General features: G+C 39.4%; 1 protein-coding gene across 6 annotated transcripts in view; it reads right to left on the bottom strand.

Annotated features, from left to right (window-relative positions):
* Positions 1–14961, bottom strand: part of GRIK1 (glutamate ionotropic receptor kainate type subunit 1) — a 382552-nt gene that overhangs the window by 99234 nt on the left and 268357 nt on the right. For all 6 annotated transcript variants that reach the window (XM_082702776.1, XM_082702772.1, XM_082702774.1 and 3 more), the window contains exons 5-6: positions 6861–6914; positions 2525–2698 (exon numbers count right to left, since the gene is read on the bottom strand). In XM_082702776.1, coding sequence (XP_082558902.1) covers positions 2525–2698; positions 6861–6914 — 228 coding nt within the window. The remainder of the gene's footprint in view (positions 1–2524; positions 2699–6860; positions 6915–14961) is intronic.

Genomic DNA, 14961 nt, shown 5'->3' with positions numbered 1-14961 from the left:
GTTTTAGGCAGTGAGAGACACCAGAAAGAGTGAACTATGGGATCTGAGAAATACAGACCCACTGGAATTAAAACCACGCGGCTTATCATCAGGAAGGTAGGGAAGAAAATGGTTTGAGTACAGAGGCAACCTGAGAAAAAATATTTGTTAGATTTGAGCCCCAGCTTGGGGACACAGCATGTGCTCTCTTGACTCACACATGAGTCCGCTGGATACCTTTAAACCTACCCTTTAAACTCACTGTGACTCAGTTTTCACATCCCCAAATTGGCCCCGTTTACTAGAAGCAAAAATGAAACTGCTAACTTCAAAACAGCCTTTCTGGGTAAATAAAGGTCAATATTAAACTTCGTGGGATCAATTTCAAAACTATTTATTTTCTTTTTATTGTGTCTGTATGAGATGACAGATGCTAACTAAACTAATTGCAATGATCTTTTCACAATATATGTAAGTCAGTCTGTATCCCTTAAGCTTACACATTGAAGTATACCAATTCTGTCTCCGTAGAACTGGAGGGGAACTGATCTGCATTCTAGTGGGGGTTGTGTTTTACCACCTTTTTTGACTAGTATAGACATAACCTGATATATCTACTCTCCCCACTTTTAGTGCCCTGGTGAGATCTTCTCTTCTGTTCTGATAAATCTCCATTTCCTTTTTCTTTAGTTTATAATAAAAACAAGAACAACTAACAAAGCCTAGAAATCCTTTTCTTAGGTAAGAAGACGGTAGTAAACTTTAGGCCAAATAAGACCCCTTCCATCATTGGGACTTGGCTCTACCATGCTTCCTGCCCATAGAACTGCCATTTGCCCAGGACATCATCAACAGTTCTGGGGGAGTAGCAGCACCCCGTGCCTGGCCCGAGTTGGTGTGACTTGTGGGACCCTATCCTTTTTCAATGATTCTCTTCATCTCAATGAATATGTACAAACTATCCTGTCAGCTCCGTATAACTGAATGCAGCAGATGCTTTTTTTTGTAAGTTAAGCCACACTTAGGATGAATATTTAATGTTTGGCATGAATTGATAATCTGTGTTAACACAGCTCCAAACTCTTAACTTTTTTAGTGGTATATACCAAGGGCAGGTAACAATTGCTAGAGATCTCAGCCTGTGACAGAAATCTCACTGGGATGCAAGATGGGTGGGCAGAGGGCTTGAGCCATATTTGCATTCACTGGAATTACAAATTCAAGAGGAAGAAGAGAAAAACCAGTATTCCAGCATAACTTTCTGACTTTCTGTCTCTGTTTTTTGTTTTTTTTTTTCCCTTTCTCTCTCTAGCTTGTCCCCTTCCCTTTCAGAGGGTCTGCTATTTCCCTGGATATTCTTTATTTATTCCTATTCAAAGCAATATTTCAAATCAACCAAGGCTCATTTGTATCAAAATGCTTTCCATCATTATCTCTCAAATCACTTTGCACACTTTAAGAGTTATTTCAAGTTTGAAAACCAGTCAGGGAGCTTGAGCATGGAATCATCCAGAACTACTTCATTCATGCATTTATTATTTTTTTTTTCTATTCATTTGCTTCTCATAAAAAAAAATGGTAGAAAAAGAAAAGAAATGCCAAGTTCATTTCTCCACAAGATGATACCTTTCAGTTATCGGTAAATTGTATCTTAAAAGCAAGAATGCTTCTCCCGATGATGGGAACAAGAATGAAATACTATGCCAATTTCAAATGCTATTACCTGCCCACATTCCCAGTATCTTTCTCTTTAGATTACATGATTCCTACATAGAAAGCTTTTTTAAAAAAAAAATTTCCTGCTCTTTTCTTCATCACGCAGGGAACTTCATTAGAGAAATAAAGCCAGGGGAGGTGCCTTTGACAACGAAAGACAAATGATGCTAGCGAGAAGCTCTCTGATGAGGCAGTTTGCAATTTATCTGTTCAGCAGAGTACCTCTCCCTTGTCAGGAGGTGGACCTGGCATCTGCTTCGAGAGTGACATATGGCCAGTGTGAATCACTGTCAATGTCTGCAATGTTTCCCTGTACAGACCCAGGCAGGAAGAATGTGAACGCACCGACGTATGCGAACCTGGCGTTTGTCCATGTGTGCCCCACTCGTTGAGATGCATAAGAAATGAGGGAGGCAGAATGGTTCTGGATCACCTGTGTAAGCTCCACGTCTTTCCCTACCCCCCTTCCCAGGGCCACACTTCCAGGCCGAAAACTCTCCACTTACCCTTGTTTTGGTTTCTGCTTTGTCTCCATTTGGCTGACAGTGATGGCTAACTCCTGTTAACTTTTTTAATTAATTAATTAATTAATTAATTAATTAATTTAGGTCAGAGGCACATACAGTCAGAAAGCTGAAAACAGAAGTTTTTGGTAGTAGCCCTGCATAGGCTTTCAAATCACCTAAGAACTTTACTCCTTCTTCTCTCATTCAAGTCAAGGCACGGGTTATAATACTTACTCACTCTATAGAAGGCATATGCAATTCTTATCCTAAACCCTAAGGAATTAAAAAATCATCACAAATAATTTTATTTTAAGTCTACTTACTGTCATCATGCCATCCAAGAGGCCAGTCTCCGGCCTGGGGGGAGCCTGTAGTCTCTCCATGGACCACTTCTCAATGATGGACGACACGTGAGGGTTGTCAATATTAAGCAGCCGAAACCCAGTCATGTTTACACCACTGTACCTATAGAGTTCCAGATCTAAAGCAAATAAGTCCTGTGCAGTATTAAAAATGATAAAAGTAACGTTAACATTTTCAACGTTCTTTGTGTAAAACAGAATAGTGATTGCAGAAGCAACAGGTAAATTAACATTAAAATGGCAGCTGTCCTCACACTGCTTCATCAAAGAATATTTCCTGCTGTTCTTCCCTTGCACACTGCTTGAGAAACTCTAAGGCAGCGAGCATTTTCATTTTTCCTCTATTTTTTGCAATACTATTAGAATTTGGATGAATCAAGAAGAGGAATTTGGCTGTTGATTATTCGTATGTCCTTGGGAATAGGTTACAGTATTCTGAGAAGTTATAGTTGTGTTTTTAAAATACAGTGTTTGGGGGAGTTGTAAGGGATTTATTTTATAGATGAAGACTCTGAAGTTCTCAGTGGTGATGTGAGTGGTCCACGGATGACCCACTTGTCAGCCTCTTCTCCATCATTTCTTGCTGCCTCAGATCTTGTAAAAGAGACGAAATTTGGAACTTGCCCCTGCATGTGACAGGAAGATCACTTCCAGGAGGAAAAAAATACCATTCCCTGGCTTATTGACCCATGCCCCATACAATGAGGGCATGAAGAACATTCACTGGACAGAAGCTCTCAATAAGAAGTGAAGGGTTCTCCTTCCTACCCTGTTGGTGGGAATGCAAGCTACTGCAACCACTCTGGAAAACAGCATGGAGGTTCCTCAAAATGTTGAAAATAGAACTACCCTATGACCCAGCAGTTGCACTACTGGTTATTTACCCTAAAGATATAAATGTAGTGATCCGAAAGGGCCCGTGCACCCAAATGTTTGTAGCATCAATGTCCACAATAGCCAAACTATGGAAAGAACCTGATGTCCATCAACAGATGAATGGATAAAGAAGATGTGGTGTATATATACAATGGAATACTAAGCAGCCATCAAAAGAAATGAAATCTTGCCATTTGCGACGACGTGGATGGAACTAGAGGGTATTATGCTTAGCAAAATAAGTCAATCAGAGAAAGACAACTATCATATGATCTCCATGATATGAGGAAGTGGAGATGCAACGTGGGTGGCTTGGGGGGGGGGGCCCGGAAAAGAATAAATGAAACAAGATGGGAATAGGAGGGAGACAAAGCATCAGAGACTCTTAATCTCACAAAACAAACTGAGGGTTGCTGGGGGGAGGGGAGTTGAGAGAAGTGGGGTGGGGTTATAGACATTGGGGAGGGTATGTGCTATGGTGAGTGCTGTGAACTGTGTACACCTGGCGATTCACAGACCTGTACTCCTGGGGCTAATAATATATTATATGTTAACAAAAAAAGTTAAAAAAAAAAAAAAGTGAAGTGCTCTCTTCAAGGAATAAACTGGAGCTTAGAGTTGTGTGAACATGAGTATCGTGACCATAGAACTAATTCCCCTTCAGGCAAAGTTTCAGGGAGAAAAGTTTAACCCACTTGCATTTTCCATTACAGATGAGGCTGAGTATAATCCAGAGGCTTATGTTCATTTATATTTATTTTGTCAAAGATTTTATTTATTTATTTATTTGAAAGTGAGAGCATGAGCAGGGGAAGGGGGATGAGAGGTTAGGGACAGAGGGAGAGAGAGAGAAGCGGACTCCCCGCTGAGTAGAGAGGGACTCAGGACCCTGGGATCCTGACCTGAGTCAAAGGCTTAAGCTTAAGATGCTTAAGTGACTTGCCTTCGCTGATTCCTATTTAAAATGATATAAAAATTTCAAGTTTCTTCTGGTGAAGAAAGGTTTCACTCTAACATATGTCATTAAAAATATCTCACATTTAAAATAAACCAAACTTTCAAAATAACATTTAATGGGAATAAAAGGAGAAAATCTTCCATAAAAGTTTAGTAACAGTGTAACTGTTTTGTGAAAGTGCAAGGCAAGATACTACAGGATCAGGGGCGGCTGTGCTTCCTAAGGAAAAGTAGCTTCAGAAACACCTCATGATCTGTATTTGTAGAAGATATGCACAGATTTGTTCTTTTGAATAATTCTTTACCCTGCTTCTTTCCTAAGATAACATTGGATTAGACTGTAAAGCTTTAATAGGGAAGATCTGTGCTCCTGGCTCAATATCAGAAAAGCGTTCTGCCTTCTAAATTGTTCTGTTTTCCGCCCTTATACTACGTAACTTTCTTTCTTCTTTAAGTTTTGTCAATACTCATGGGCTAGAATGGTAAGAATATAAAACGCATGGCACAATGCAGACAAAACCCAAGGAAAATGTTTAAGGAAGCAAATTTAAAGAATAAGACCCTAAAGGGAATGCCTTTAGCATGCTCAATGAGGAAGGAAAGTTGCTTCAACTACAAGAAGGCAGAAAATTCCAGGATGCAGGTGGAACCCCTCACAGGCTCCACAGCACTTAATGAGGTGCGCTCAAATAAATACAATACACAGGTACAAAATTAGGTTGGCGCACAAATTGAGCTTCCTATGCAGTATAGAATATGGCAAGTCCAGGATCTGGTTTATAACATCTGCTTGTCAGTGAAGGATGAAAAAAGCAAGACTGTGAGGGCAAGCTGTTTGTTCCGAAGGGTCTCTGTGAAGACCAGGCTTTTAAGATTTTATTGTCTCAAATCTCAACAAAACCAGCTCTTAGGAGTGTGTACAGTAGGATGATAGAAAGTTCTGAGGCAGGTGTCCATGCTGTCTTGAGCAGAACCTTCATGGGGATGGGGGAAGGGCTGTCCTTGTGACCTAAGTAAGATGCTTTTAAGTTCTTAGGGGTTTCTTCAACTGTTAGGATATCAGTGAGGGAGGGAAGATCATGGAAAGTTTAGTTTAAGATTTTTCTGCCCTGCATCCCACTCCATTACCCCAAGCTCTGGAACAGTGATGCTTTTGGCACCTGCCCTGGAACATTGGTCTCCTGGTCCCAGAGATACTTGAGCGAAGAGTGGAATTCACTGCTTCCATCAGTAGTATGTATTCAAGGACAGCTGCCTGGTTCTTGTTCCAGATTATTTTATTTCCCTTACTCACCAGCTTACCTTGCCAGTTTAATTTCGTAAAATAAACTCTCAGGAAATTTCCCAGAACCTAGGTAGATTGCAGTCAACACACCACTACAGATTAGCAAAGAAGACTGGTTAGGAGGGGTGCCTGGGTGGCTCAGTAGTTAAGCATCTGCCTTTAGTTCAGGTCACGATCCCAGGGTAGTTGGATGGAGCCATGCGTCAGGCTCCCTGCTCAACGGGAAGCCTGCTTGTGATCCCTCTCTCGCCATGTCTCTCTCTGTCAGACAATACATTTTAAAAAATTCTAAAGGAATTTAGGAGCACCTGGGTGGCTCAGTGGGTTAAACCTCTGGTTTGGCTCAGGTCATGCTCTCAGGGTCCTGGGATCCAGCCCTGCACTGGGTTCTCTGCAGGGAGCCTGCTTCCCCCTCTCTCTCTGCCTGCCTCTCTGCCTACTTGTGATCTCTGTCTGTGTGTCAGGTAAATAAATAATATCTTTAAGGAAAAAAAAAAAGGTTGGTTATGTGTTTTCTTCTCCTATGAGAAAGTGAAGTCTGTGTGTGTCTGATTTTTAAAATTGAATGAGAGCTATTACATCATTTTGATATGTTAAATACCCTAAATCATTCTTCCTTGATATGAAAATCTCAAAATTTAGGGTGTTATAGTCTCTTTTGAATTTCTTAGGTTCAGAAACATGATTCTTCTTCTTCTTCTTCTTCTTTTTTTTTTTTTTTAGTGGTGAAAAATGTTCGCCATGCTCCTTTTCTTGATGATCTTCAAAACACCTGGTCGGTGACCCCGACTAACCTAGCTATCTACTGGACACAGGCAGGAAAATCATGTAAGATCAAAACAGCTGAGATACACTAGTGTGCCTTCTAATGTATATCGAAAATGTAGATGATTCTTCTTTATGACTCGTTTGTACTTTGACAGCTTTTATTTAATGAAAGTATCATTTAAATCCCTTTTCAGATGCACATGCACTTGATGCTAGTAAAAAAAAAAAAAGAAAGAAAAGAAAGAAAAAAAGAACCTGCTGTTCAGCTTTTCTGGACTTGCAGGATTTTTAAGAAAGTAAGATGAAGCTCCATGACAATATCCTGCCTCTGACACCGGTGGGGCTGACTACTGAAATAACTGGAGACATTTCCTATACTGCATGCGATACATTTCTACCTGAAGTGCTTACCAGGGTTGTGAAAAAGTAGTGATAGTACTCAGTCATCATGCCCATGAACAGAATCTGCAAAAAAGAAATAAGGGGAAAGAATCAGAAATAGAATTACAATAAGAAATAGATCATTTGCGGGACAATTGCAATATCTTGGGGACACAGAGCAGGAAGGGGCTTTGGAAATCCACAGATTCAGCAGATCAGAAACCCGAGACAGACCCATGGCTGATAGGGAGCTGATGTGGGCAGATGAGGACTCAGGCCATTAACCTCCATCCAATGTTCTTTCATTAGACTATGTTCGTTCGCTCTTCACTGAAGTGGTAGGTCTAATTTAAATTTAAAAAAATTAAAAATAGTTTATGTGCAACAAATTTAATATTTGGATCTGACCTTAATAACAGTGTTTTGCTGTCCTGATTGCCTAAGTGTCTTAGTAACTCCATGCTTAGATATTTTATTGATCTCCTTAGCTTTAATACTTATCATACTGCCTCAGAGAACTCATTAAATGTTGAACTGCAATACTGGTATGTAGATATATTTAAATGAGGGCTTATACATATGCATATCTCTGAAGCTTTTCTACTGCTTTCCCATCTTATCCCACAGTATGAGTAGGGGAAAAGAGGATTTGTTTCTAGATGGAAGGATGGGGACTATTTTGTACAAATGTCACACTGCCTCTTAATTTTAATCCTCAGTTACCTACTTGGGACCTTGACAGTTCTGGACTAGACATTCTGTGTGTTGTTTTTACCTGGTAGGGAATGGGGAAAAGCGGTGAAGAGAAAGGACAACGGTTCTAGGTGGAGTAAGTTTATTAGAATGTGATCCTACTTTTAGGTTCCTGGAAATGGTGTCCATTGAAAAGAAACAGTTGCAAATGATTTGGAAATAAGGGAAGGTTTCTATGTCTTCTAAATCAAGAGTATCACCTTCCTTAGGAGGGGGGATGTCAGCCAAGGACCATTTGGGTGCGGTTTCTTGGTATTTGTATAGAAATGTATGGAGAAGACTCAGAAATCCAATTTCCAAGGCGTTATCCTCCCAACTTGGTATTTGTATAGAAATGTATGGAGAAGACTCAGAAATCCAATTTCCAAGGCGTTCTCCTCCCAATTCTTTTAAACTCTGAATGCAAATGAGAATCCCCTCTGGAGGTTTTACAATGAGATATTCTTTGATTCCATCACAGAGACATCCCAAACTGGAATTCTCCAGGGCAGAGCCTGGGTTTCTATTTGCCACAGCAGTGGTTGAAAAACGCTGCTCAATGGAAAACATGTCCGTTCAGATCAACTTCAACAGAAGAGAGGGGTTGAAAAGATCTCAGAAAAGGCAACCCCTGTTATCAGAGGCCCTAGAAAGCGTCTAAGAAATGTAAACTTGAATGATTTTACATGAGAAGGGATAAAGAATGAAGAGCGTATCTGTCGACAGCTCGGAACACATGAATCCTGTACTTCTTTTGCCCTGTTTGCTACTGTAAAGACCAGAGGAATATTTAGTGAAATTGTAATGTCATGAAGGTAAGACAAATGACAAGAAACTCTCTGAATCATGAGCCCACCGTGTGTAAGTCACTCCTATGGTGATAACAAGACCAGGCGCACAAAAGAATTTTAAAAAGGGTAGAATTGCTTTAGGCCATCAATAACGTTTAAAGCCACGCATGGTGAGGTCTTGTTAGCTGGTCTCTTATATCACTGGAGCATAAAGAGCTAACCTGCCGGGGTCAGTCAGGAATCCAATTTTTCACTTTGGTCGTTAGATAGCGTAATTGCAGCCAAGACTACCTCTTCAGAGAGGATGGGGCAAGTTTTATGTCAAAATACAGAGCTGGACACTGAGATTCAAAATATTGTTTCTGAAACTGAAAAAGAAACAAAAAGGCACCCGAATTTTTAGCTTTGCACATGGGCTGACTTTTCTTTTAAAATCTGATAATGGAGACATTTAGTTACCAGTTGAAGGCATAGGCATTCCCCCCTCCCTTTTTAAGCAACCATTCAACTAATCCTTCTTGTTATTTTTTAATTCCTGAAGACAAGTATTCATTTGATATACCTCTTATTTAATGCTAGAAAAAAGTTATGAAGAGGCAGTGAATATTCACCTAGCAGGTCTACTTTTAATGCAGAAAGAACCCTTGGGTCGTCTGAGTATGTTTTTCATTTAGCACACTAGAAAAATCTCTGTTCTTGACTTTCCCTACCTAGTGCATGGGTCAGTACCTCCTGATTCTTCCCCTGAACATCCTAGAAATGGGAATTAAGAAATAGGTATAGTTGTGAATCATTCATCTGCCACCTTTGTGGACTCTCTAGGACACAGGTGAATGAAGCTTCTGGGTAAGAATAAAGCCAGAAGCACGAAAAGTGTGCTTTTTAAACAACTGTCCATGTGAGAGTCTGCAGACTGGTCTGGACCAGCAGCTCTGTCATTTAATAGTAGCATACTTTATAAATAAAAGTATTGCATTCACATGACGATTTTCTCTCTACACATTGGCATTTCAACTAAAAGTCATTAAGGGATTAAGAAAATGTCACATCAAGATAAATGTCAGTTTTTCAAATAAAAAAGTATAATCATGATATGGGGAGTTTTCTAGTCTTTGCAAAATTCACTTTTTCCTTAGAAAAATTACCCTCTTTGAATTTTGATAGTGTGCTTGTCTGCCAGACTAGGCAGGCGGTGCTGATCTAGGCAATGTATACTTTACCAAGGCAGTATTGCCAGAAACTAGTTCTGGCTACCTTTAAATCATTTTTAACAACATAAAACACAACACATCACACACACTAATGTCTAATAAATGTGGCTGTTCAATAGTATTGATATTGATGACATATTATCCTTCATTGCTTCTGCTAATATATTCTTTTAATAATGTTTTTTTCTTAACAGAATTATTCTTAGTAAATAACTTGACATCATATCATTGACTTAGATTGATAGTAAAAAATTCAGCCCTTTCAATAACATTATATATTTATAAGAGGGATAGACTGAATATCTACTACTCTTCTTGATTTCAGAAGACCCATAGTTTGGACATAATTTGTGCCACTGCCAAGTTCCCGGCTGGAAAGACAATGGGTAGGATTGCATTTCCTGCCCTCTTGTGTGGGCCCTCTTGGGTGGGGCCATGTGCTGGTTTTGGCCATGGAGGGAGGAAAGATACTGACATAGGTCACCCTCCAGAGATTTCACCCTGATACACCTAACAAAGTTATGAGGGCCATAGCAAACTGTTTCTGTTCTGAATAAATATAATTTCCAGTTGCATGAATATTGCATGGCGTGTAAGTACTTTTTTTTTTTTTTTAATGACTTTGTTTTGAATGCTGGGGAGTTGAGGGTGAAAATTGTGGTTTCTCCTTTAGCAACAAGTAGAAATACAAGGTATATATTTTATGTGTGCCAGTACCATTTAGCTTTGTCTTTCTCATCTAATTTCCCCTTTCTTTCCAACTCTTCTCTTAAAAAAAAAAAAAAAAAGACTTTGTTTCAAATGTACTTTTAGGCTGAGTTAATTCCTTGTGTAATAAATAAATAGCACATAATAAATTATCATGGTTGGGAGAAGCTGAAAGATCTTTTTCACATAAAGAGGGATGGACTATTCAGGTCTCATGTAGCTGAGTTAGGAAACAGAAAAGGCTCCCAACAAAATAATATTCAGAGTTAATCATACTCTATGTCCCTGCAGAATTGGGTATAAAAATTTAAAAGAGACTATGATGGTTAATTTCATGTGTCAACTTAACCAGGCCAATGGGTTCCTAGATTAAACACTATTTCTGGGTGTGTCTGAGTGTGCTTCCAGATGAGATAAAGCAGATGAGCCCCCCAACCCCCGCAATGTATTGGGTATCATCCAGTCCACTGAGACCCTGAATAGAGCAAAAAGGCAGAGGAAGGAGGAATGCATCGTTTTTCTTACTGTCTGACTGAGCTGGAACTTTGCTTTTCTCCTGCTCTTGGACTAGGATTTTCACCATTGGCTCTTCTGGTTCTCAGGCCTCCAGACTCCAACAGGAATTACACCACAGCTTTACTGGGTCTCCAGTTTGTGGAGACAGATTGCGGACCTTCTCAGCCTCCAGGTCAGGTGAACCTATTCATAATACATCTTTTCACATCTATCTCCTATTGGTTCTTTTTCACTGGAGAACCCCGATTAACACAGAGATAAATACCAAAAGACTAAAAGTCTTAATACTTTGCCTATGTATGTTATTCCATGTTATCTAGAAAACATATTCCTTAGACCAGCAAGAGGAAGGGTGACTCATACCTACTGGAAGAGTTTCTCTGGATTATACTATTATGGAAGTGCCACATGACTATTCTGTTGTTTCAGTGGCTTGAAAATAATTACAATTTTCCTCCTTTTGTAGTTAAAATGAATCACCAGAAGATAAAATAAAACTCCTTGGCAGTTGACTCTCCAAAGGATAATTCTAATGGTCCCACTCTTATTATTATATCATGATACATAGTTATTACTCATTAACAAGGGTGGCCCTACCTCAGCCCATCTGCTCTCTGGAGCTTTTATAGCAGAACACTCATGACCTTGTTAACAGCACCATTGACTTTCCTTGGTGTAGTCCTGTTGTTCTCAGTAAAGACTATCTCTTGGATTTAGATGGGTTATCACATAATACCTGAGCAGCACAAAGATCATGTTTTAGTTTGTCTCAAGAGCCCTCATTCAAGTCCAGATGAAGATGACCAACATAGTTTGTGGGTTGTAACTTCTGTGGTTGGTGACACAGTTGGCCTATAAGATACCTAGAAAGTCTTTGGGTAAAAGTCTTCTAATAACATGTCCTGGTATCTCAAGTAGCCTGTACCATATTTCAACATGATCATTTTTCAGAAGGCAATGCAGTGCTATAGAGGCAGTAACAAAAAAATCCTCTACAAATTCTCAGCATCCATTACTAAGGGCAAGCTGTATGTCACAAATAATTGGCATCTGCTGCTATCGTAATAGCAGAAACTTAAAATGGAAACTGGAGTGCTCCTGAGCAAATTTTGAGTATTCTTGTAATATTTATAAAGGTTTTTATTACTGCTTCTTCCCATTGAAAAATAGATGTCTTAGAAGTTTATATTGGCCTACCTAAAGAGTATTGCTCCTTTTATAGCCTTCTCAATATCAGGATAAATTCTCAGCCATTAGACATGGTTTTTAGTCAATAATTTCAACTGAACAACTTCCAAATGTATGACATGCTATGTAGCTAAAATAATGGTTTTACCTCAAGATAGAAATAAGCTATTTCTACATAAGAATAATCTTTAGGAAATCAGTTGAATGGTATCAGGTTTCAAAGCAATGATTTTAAGAAGAAGGTCTGAGAATTAGGGTTTAGTTCTTTCTCACCTGCCAACTGGGGTATTGTAAGCTGCATCTACACTATCCTTTTGAGAAGGATGCTTCTTTGACAACACACTTTTAGTGGAACAAGCTAAGTATAAGTAGGCATTGAGATCAGTCTTTATCATTGTAAAAAAAAAAACACTCATGTCAAAATAAATGATGATAACCTATATCTACAAAGGTAACAATGGAATGCATAGAAAATAGCATTAGGTATATAGAACTATTTATGGAGTAGGCTAAATAATGGTCCCATAGAAGTGTCCATATCCTAATTCCTACAACCTATTAAAATGTTACTTTATATGTGAAAAAAGAACTTGGCAGAAGTGATAAAGTTAAAGATTTTAATTTTGGAGAGAGTTACTCTGGCTTATCCAAGTGGGGCCAATATAAACACAGGGATCCGTATAAGCTGGAAGCAGGGGGTCAAAAGGCAGAGAAGGTGATAGGAAAGAGGATGGGGGTGGGAAGGCCATTGAGGTGGGGCCACAAGCCAAGGAATGAGGATAGCCTTTAGCAGCTGGAAAGGCAAGGAATTGAATTCTCCCCTAAAGCCTTCGAAAGCAATGCAGCCCTGGCCACACCTTGACTTCAGACTTGTGACAACTGTAAGAGAATACCTTTGTATTGTTTAAAGTCACCACATTTGTGAAAATTTCTTACAGCAGCAATAGGAAAGCAATGCACCACATCTGCTCATCTTTTGTGATCCCAGCACCTGAGACAGCACCACTTTGGTATAGTAATAGCAAGTGCACGTGTCAAGGAGAAAAGTGGTTGAAGTTGAAAACATTCTAAATTTTTCTGTGTCCCTCCATTCATATATACATGCTAACGATGTGCATATGTACAGATACAAGCCGCCCACAAAGAGAGTCTAGGGCTTTTCCTTCCTCTGGAAGGTGGTGCTTTGCCATGGACAAACCCAAGCCAGTTTCCTCCTGCCTCCAAGAGAAATGAAAGAAAAGCAAAGGATTTTCCACAAAGTGCTGATGGATGAAATGGCCATACTATTTGGGAGTATCTTTAAGGTTTAATTTTTTTTAAGCTTCTCCCTCTAGGAAGTTTGGCCAGGAGGAGAAGGGAAACTGATGTTCATAGATATTAATAAATGGAATGAAAACCAACGAGGTTTAGTTTCACTCTGGGACATCATCCCACTAGAAGAACCAGATTGTACCACCCAGGTGCACAACAGAAGAGATTATGATATTTAAGGGATATGGACTGCTGACAATAGAGCAGGAGAAAAGATTTTCCCTGGCAGAATGAAACAGGCAACCCAGCAAAAGGAGAGAGTAAGGATTTTGGAGTATTACGTGAACGGAAAGAATAAACCTTCTGCAACATCCAGGAAACACTGGTGGGAAAATGATATTTAAAAAAGAAGAACACGGTGTGCCTGAGTGGCTCAGTGGGTTAAAGCCTCTGCCTTCGGCTCAGGTCATGATCCTGGGGTCCTGGGATCAAGCCCCGCAATGGGCTCTCTGCTTAGCAGGGAGCCTGCTTCCTCCTCTCTCTCTGCCTGTCTCTCTGCCTACTCGTGATCTCTCTCTGTCAAATAAATAAAAATCTTAAAAAAAAAAAAAAAAAGAAGAGCACAATGGAAGAAAAGTTTGAACAGCAAAGTGTTCAATAAATCTACACAAAGTACTGAACAAACCTGGAAAATTAACAAAATAAAGATGTTGAATACATTTTAGTCTTTTTGTAACAAGCTACTTTCCTAATGGTGGTAACAAAATCTATATCTCCAATTTCCCTGAAGATAACTATTTGAGGGAGAGATGGGCATGCAGCCATTAAATAGTGATCTTGCTGGTCTCATGAGATATCTATAGAGGAGTGAAGTCATCGTGAGTCTGCGTTCCGTTCTTCAGCTTTTCAGACTTTTAGTCAATTTATTTAATAACTATCAGGTTTTGAAACTATTTATATGAGTGTTTTTCAGTGTATTTTTTTAAAAACACCAATACCTGTACCCTATCTGTAAATATTCTCATTTATTTGGTCTAGGATATGTTCTAGGCATTGGTATGTGTTCAGACCTCCCCAGGTAATACTCACATGCAGGCAGAGCTGAGAACCATCTATTTATATTAACCAAGCTTATATTTTTAAGCTATAACAATAATGATCATAGTGACTGTTTTCAGAGTGTTAGAAAATGCCCCCTGCTGTCATAGGTTTTGGTTTTGATTTTGGGTTGTTTTGTTTATTCATACTACTGGAGAGAAGGTGCTTTCTTCAATTTATAGATTTGAAAGACAGGGCATTGTTATAGCAGTTGAACCCAGGTTGGATTTCAATCCTGGGTTCTTTGTGCTATGTTAACTTATTAATTGATTATAGGAGGTATATGTGGCAGGAAAGTCAATATTTTTTTCCTTAGATTTTATTTATTTGACAGAGAGAGAGCACAAGCAGGGGGAGTGGCAGGCAGAGGGAAAGGGAGAAGCAGGCTCCCTGATGAGTAAGGAGGCCAATGCAGGGCTCAATCCCAGCACCCTGGGATCTTGACCTGAACCAAAGGCAGAGGCTTAACTGACTGAGCCACCCAGGTGTCCTGGAAAGTCAATAATTTGTGCAAAGTTCTCCTGTTCAGTGAGAACCCAAATAAAAGCGTGTGGTTATTTGGTGAGACCAGAGTTAGAACCACAGGAGTTGGAGCTTTATCATAAGAAATGAACCCCCAAACTAAGAGAACTTGAT

Source organism: Mustela nivalis, assembly GCF_964662115.1.
Source record: "Mustela nivalis genome assembly, chromosome: 1".
In the NCBI taxonomy this organism is placed as follows: Eukaryota; Metazoa; Chordata; class Mammalia; order Carnivora; family Mustelidae; genus Mustela; species Mustela nivalis.
Note: the sequence above shows the minus strand (reverse complement) of the source record. Positions and strands in the feature narration are given on the sequence as shown.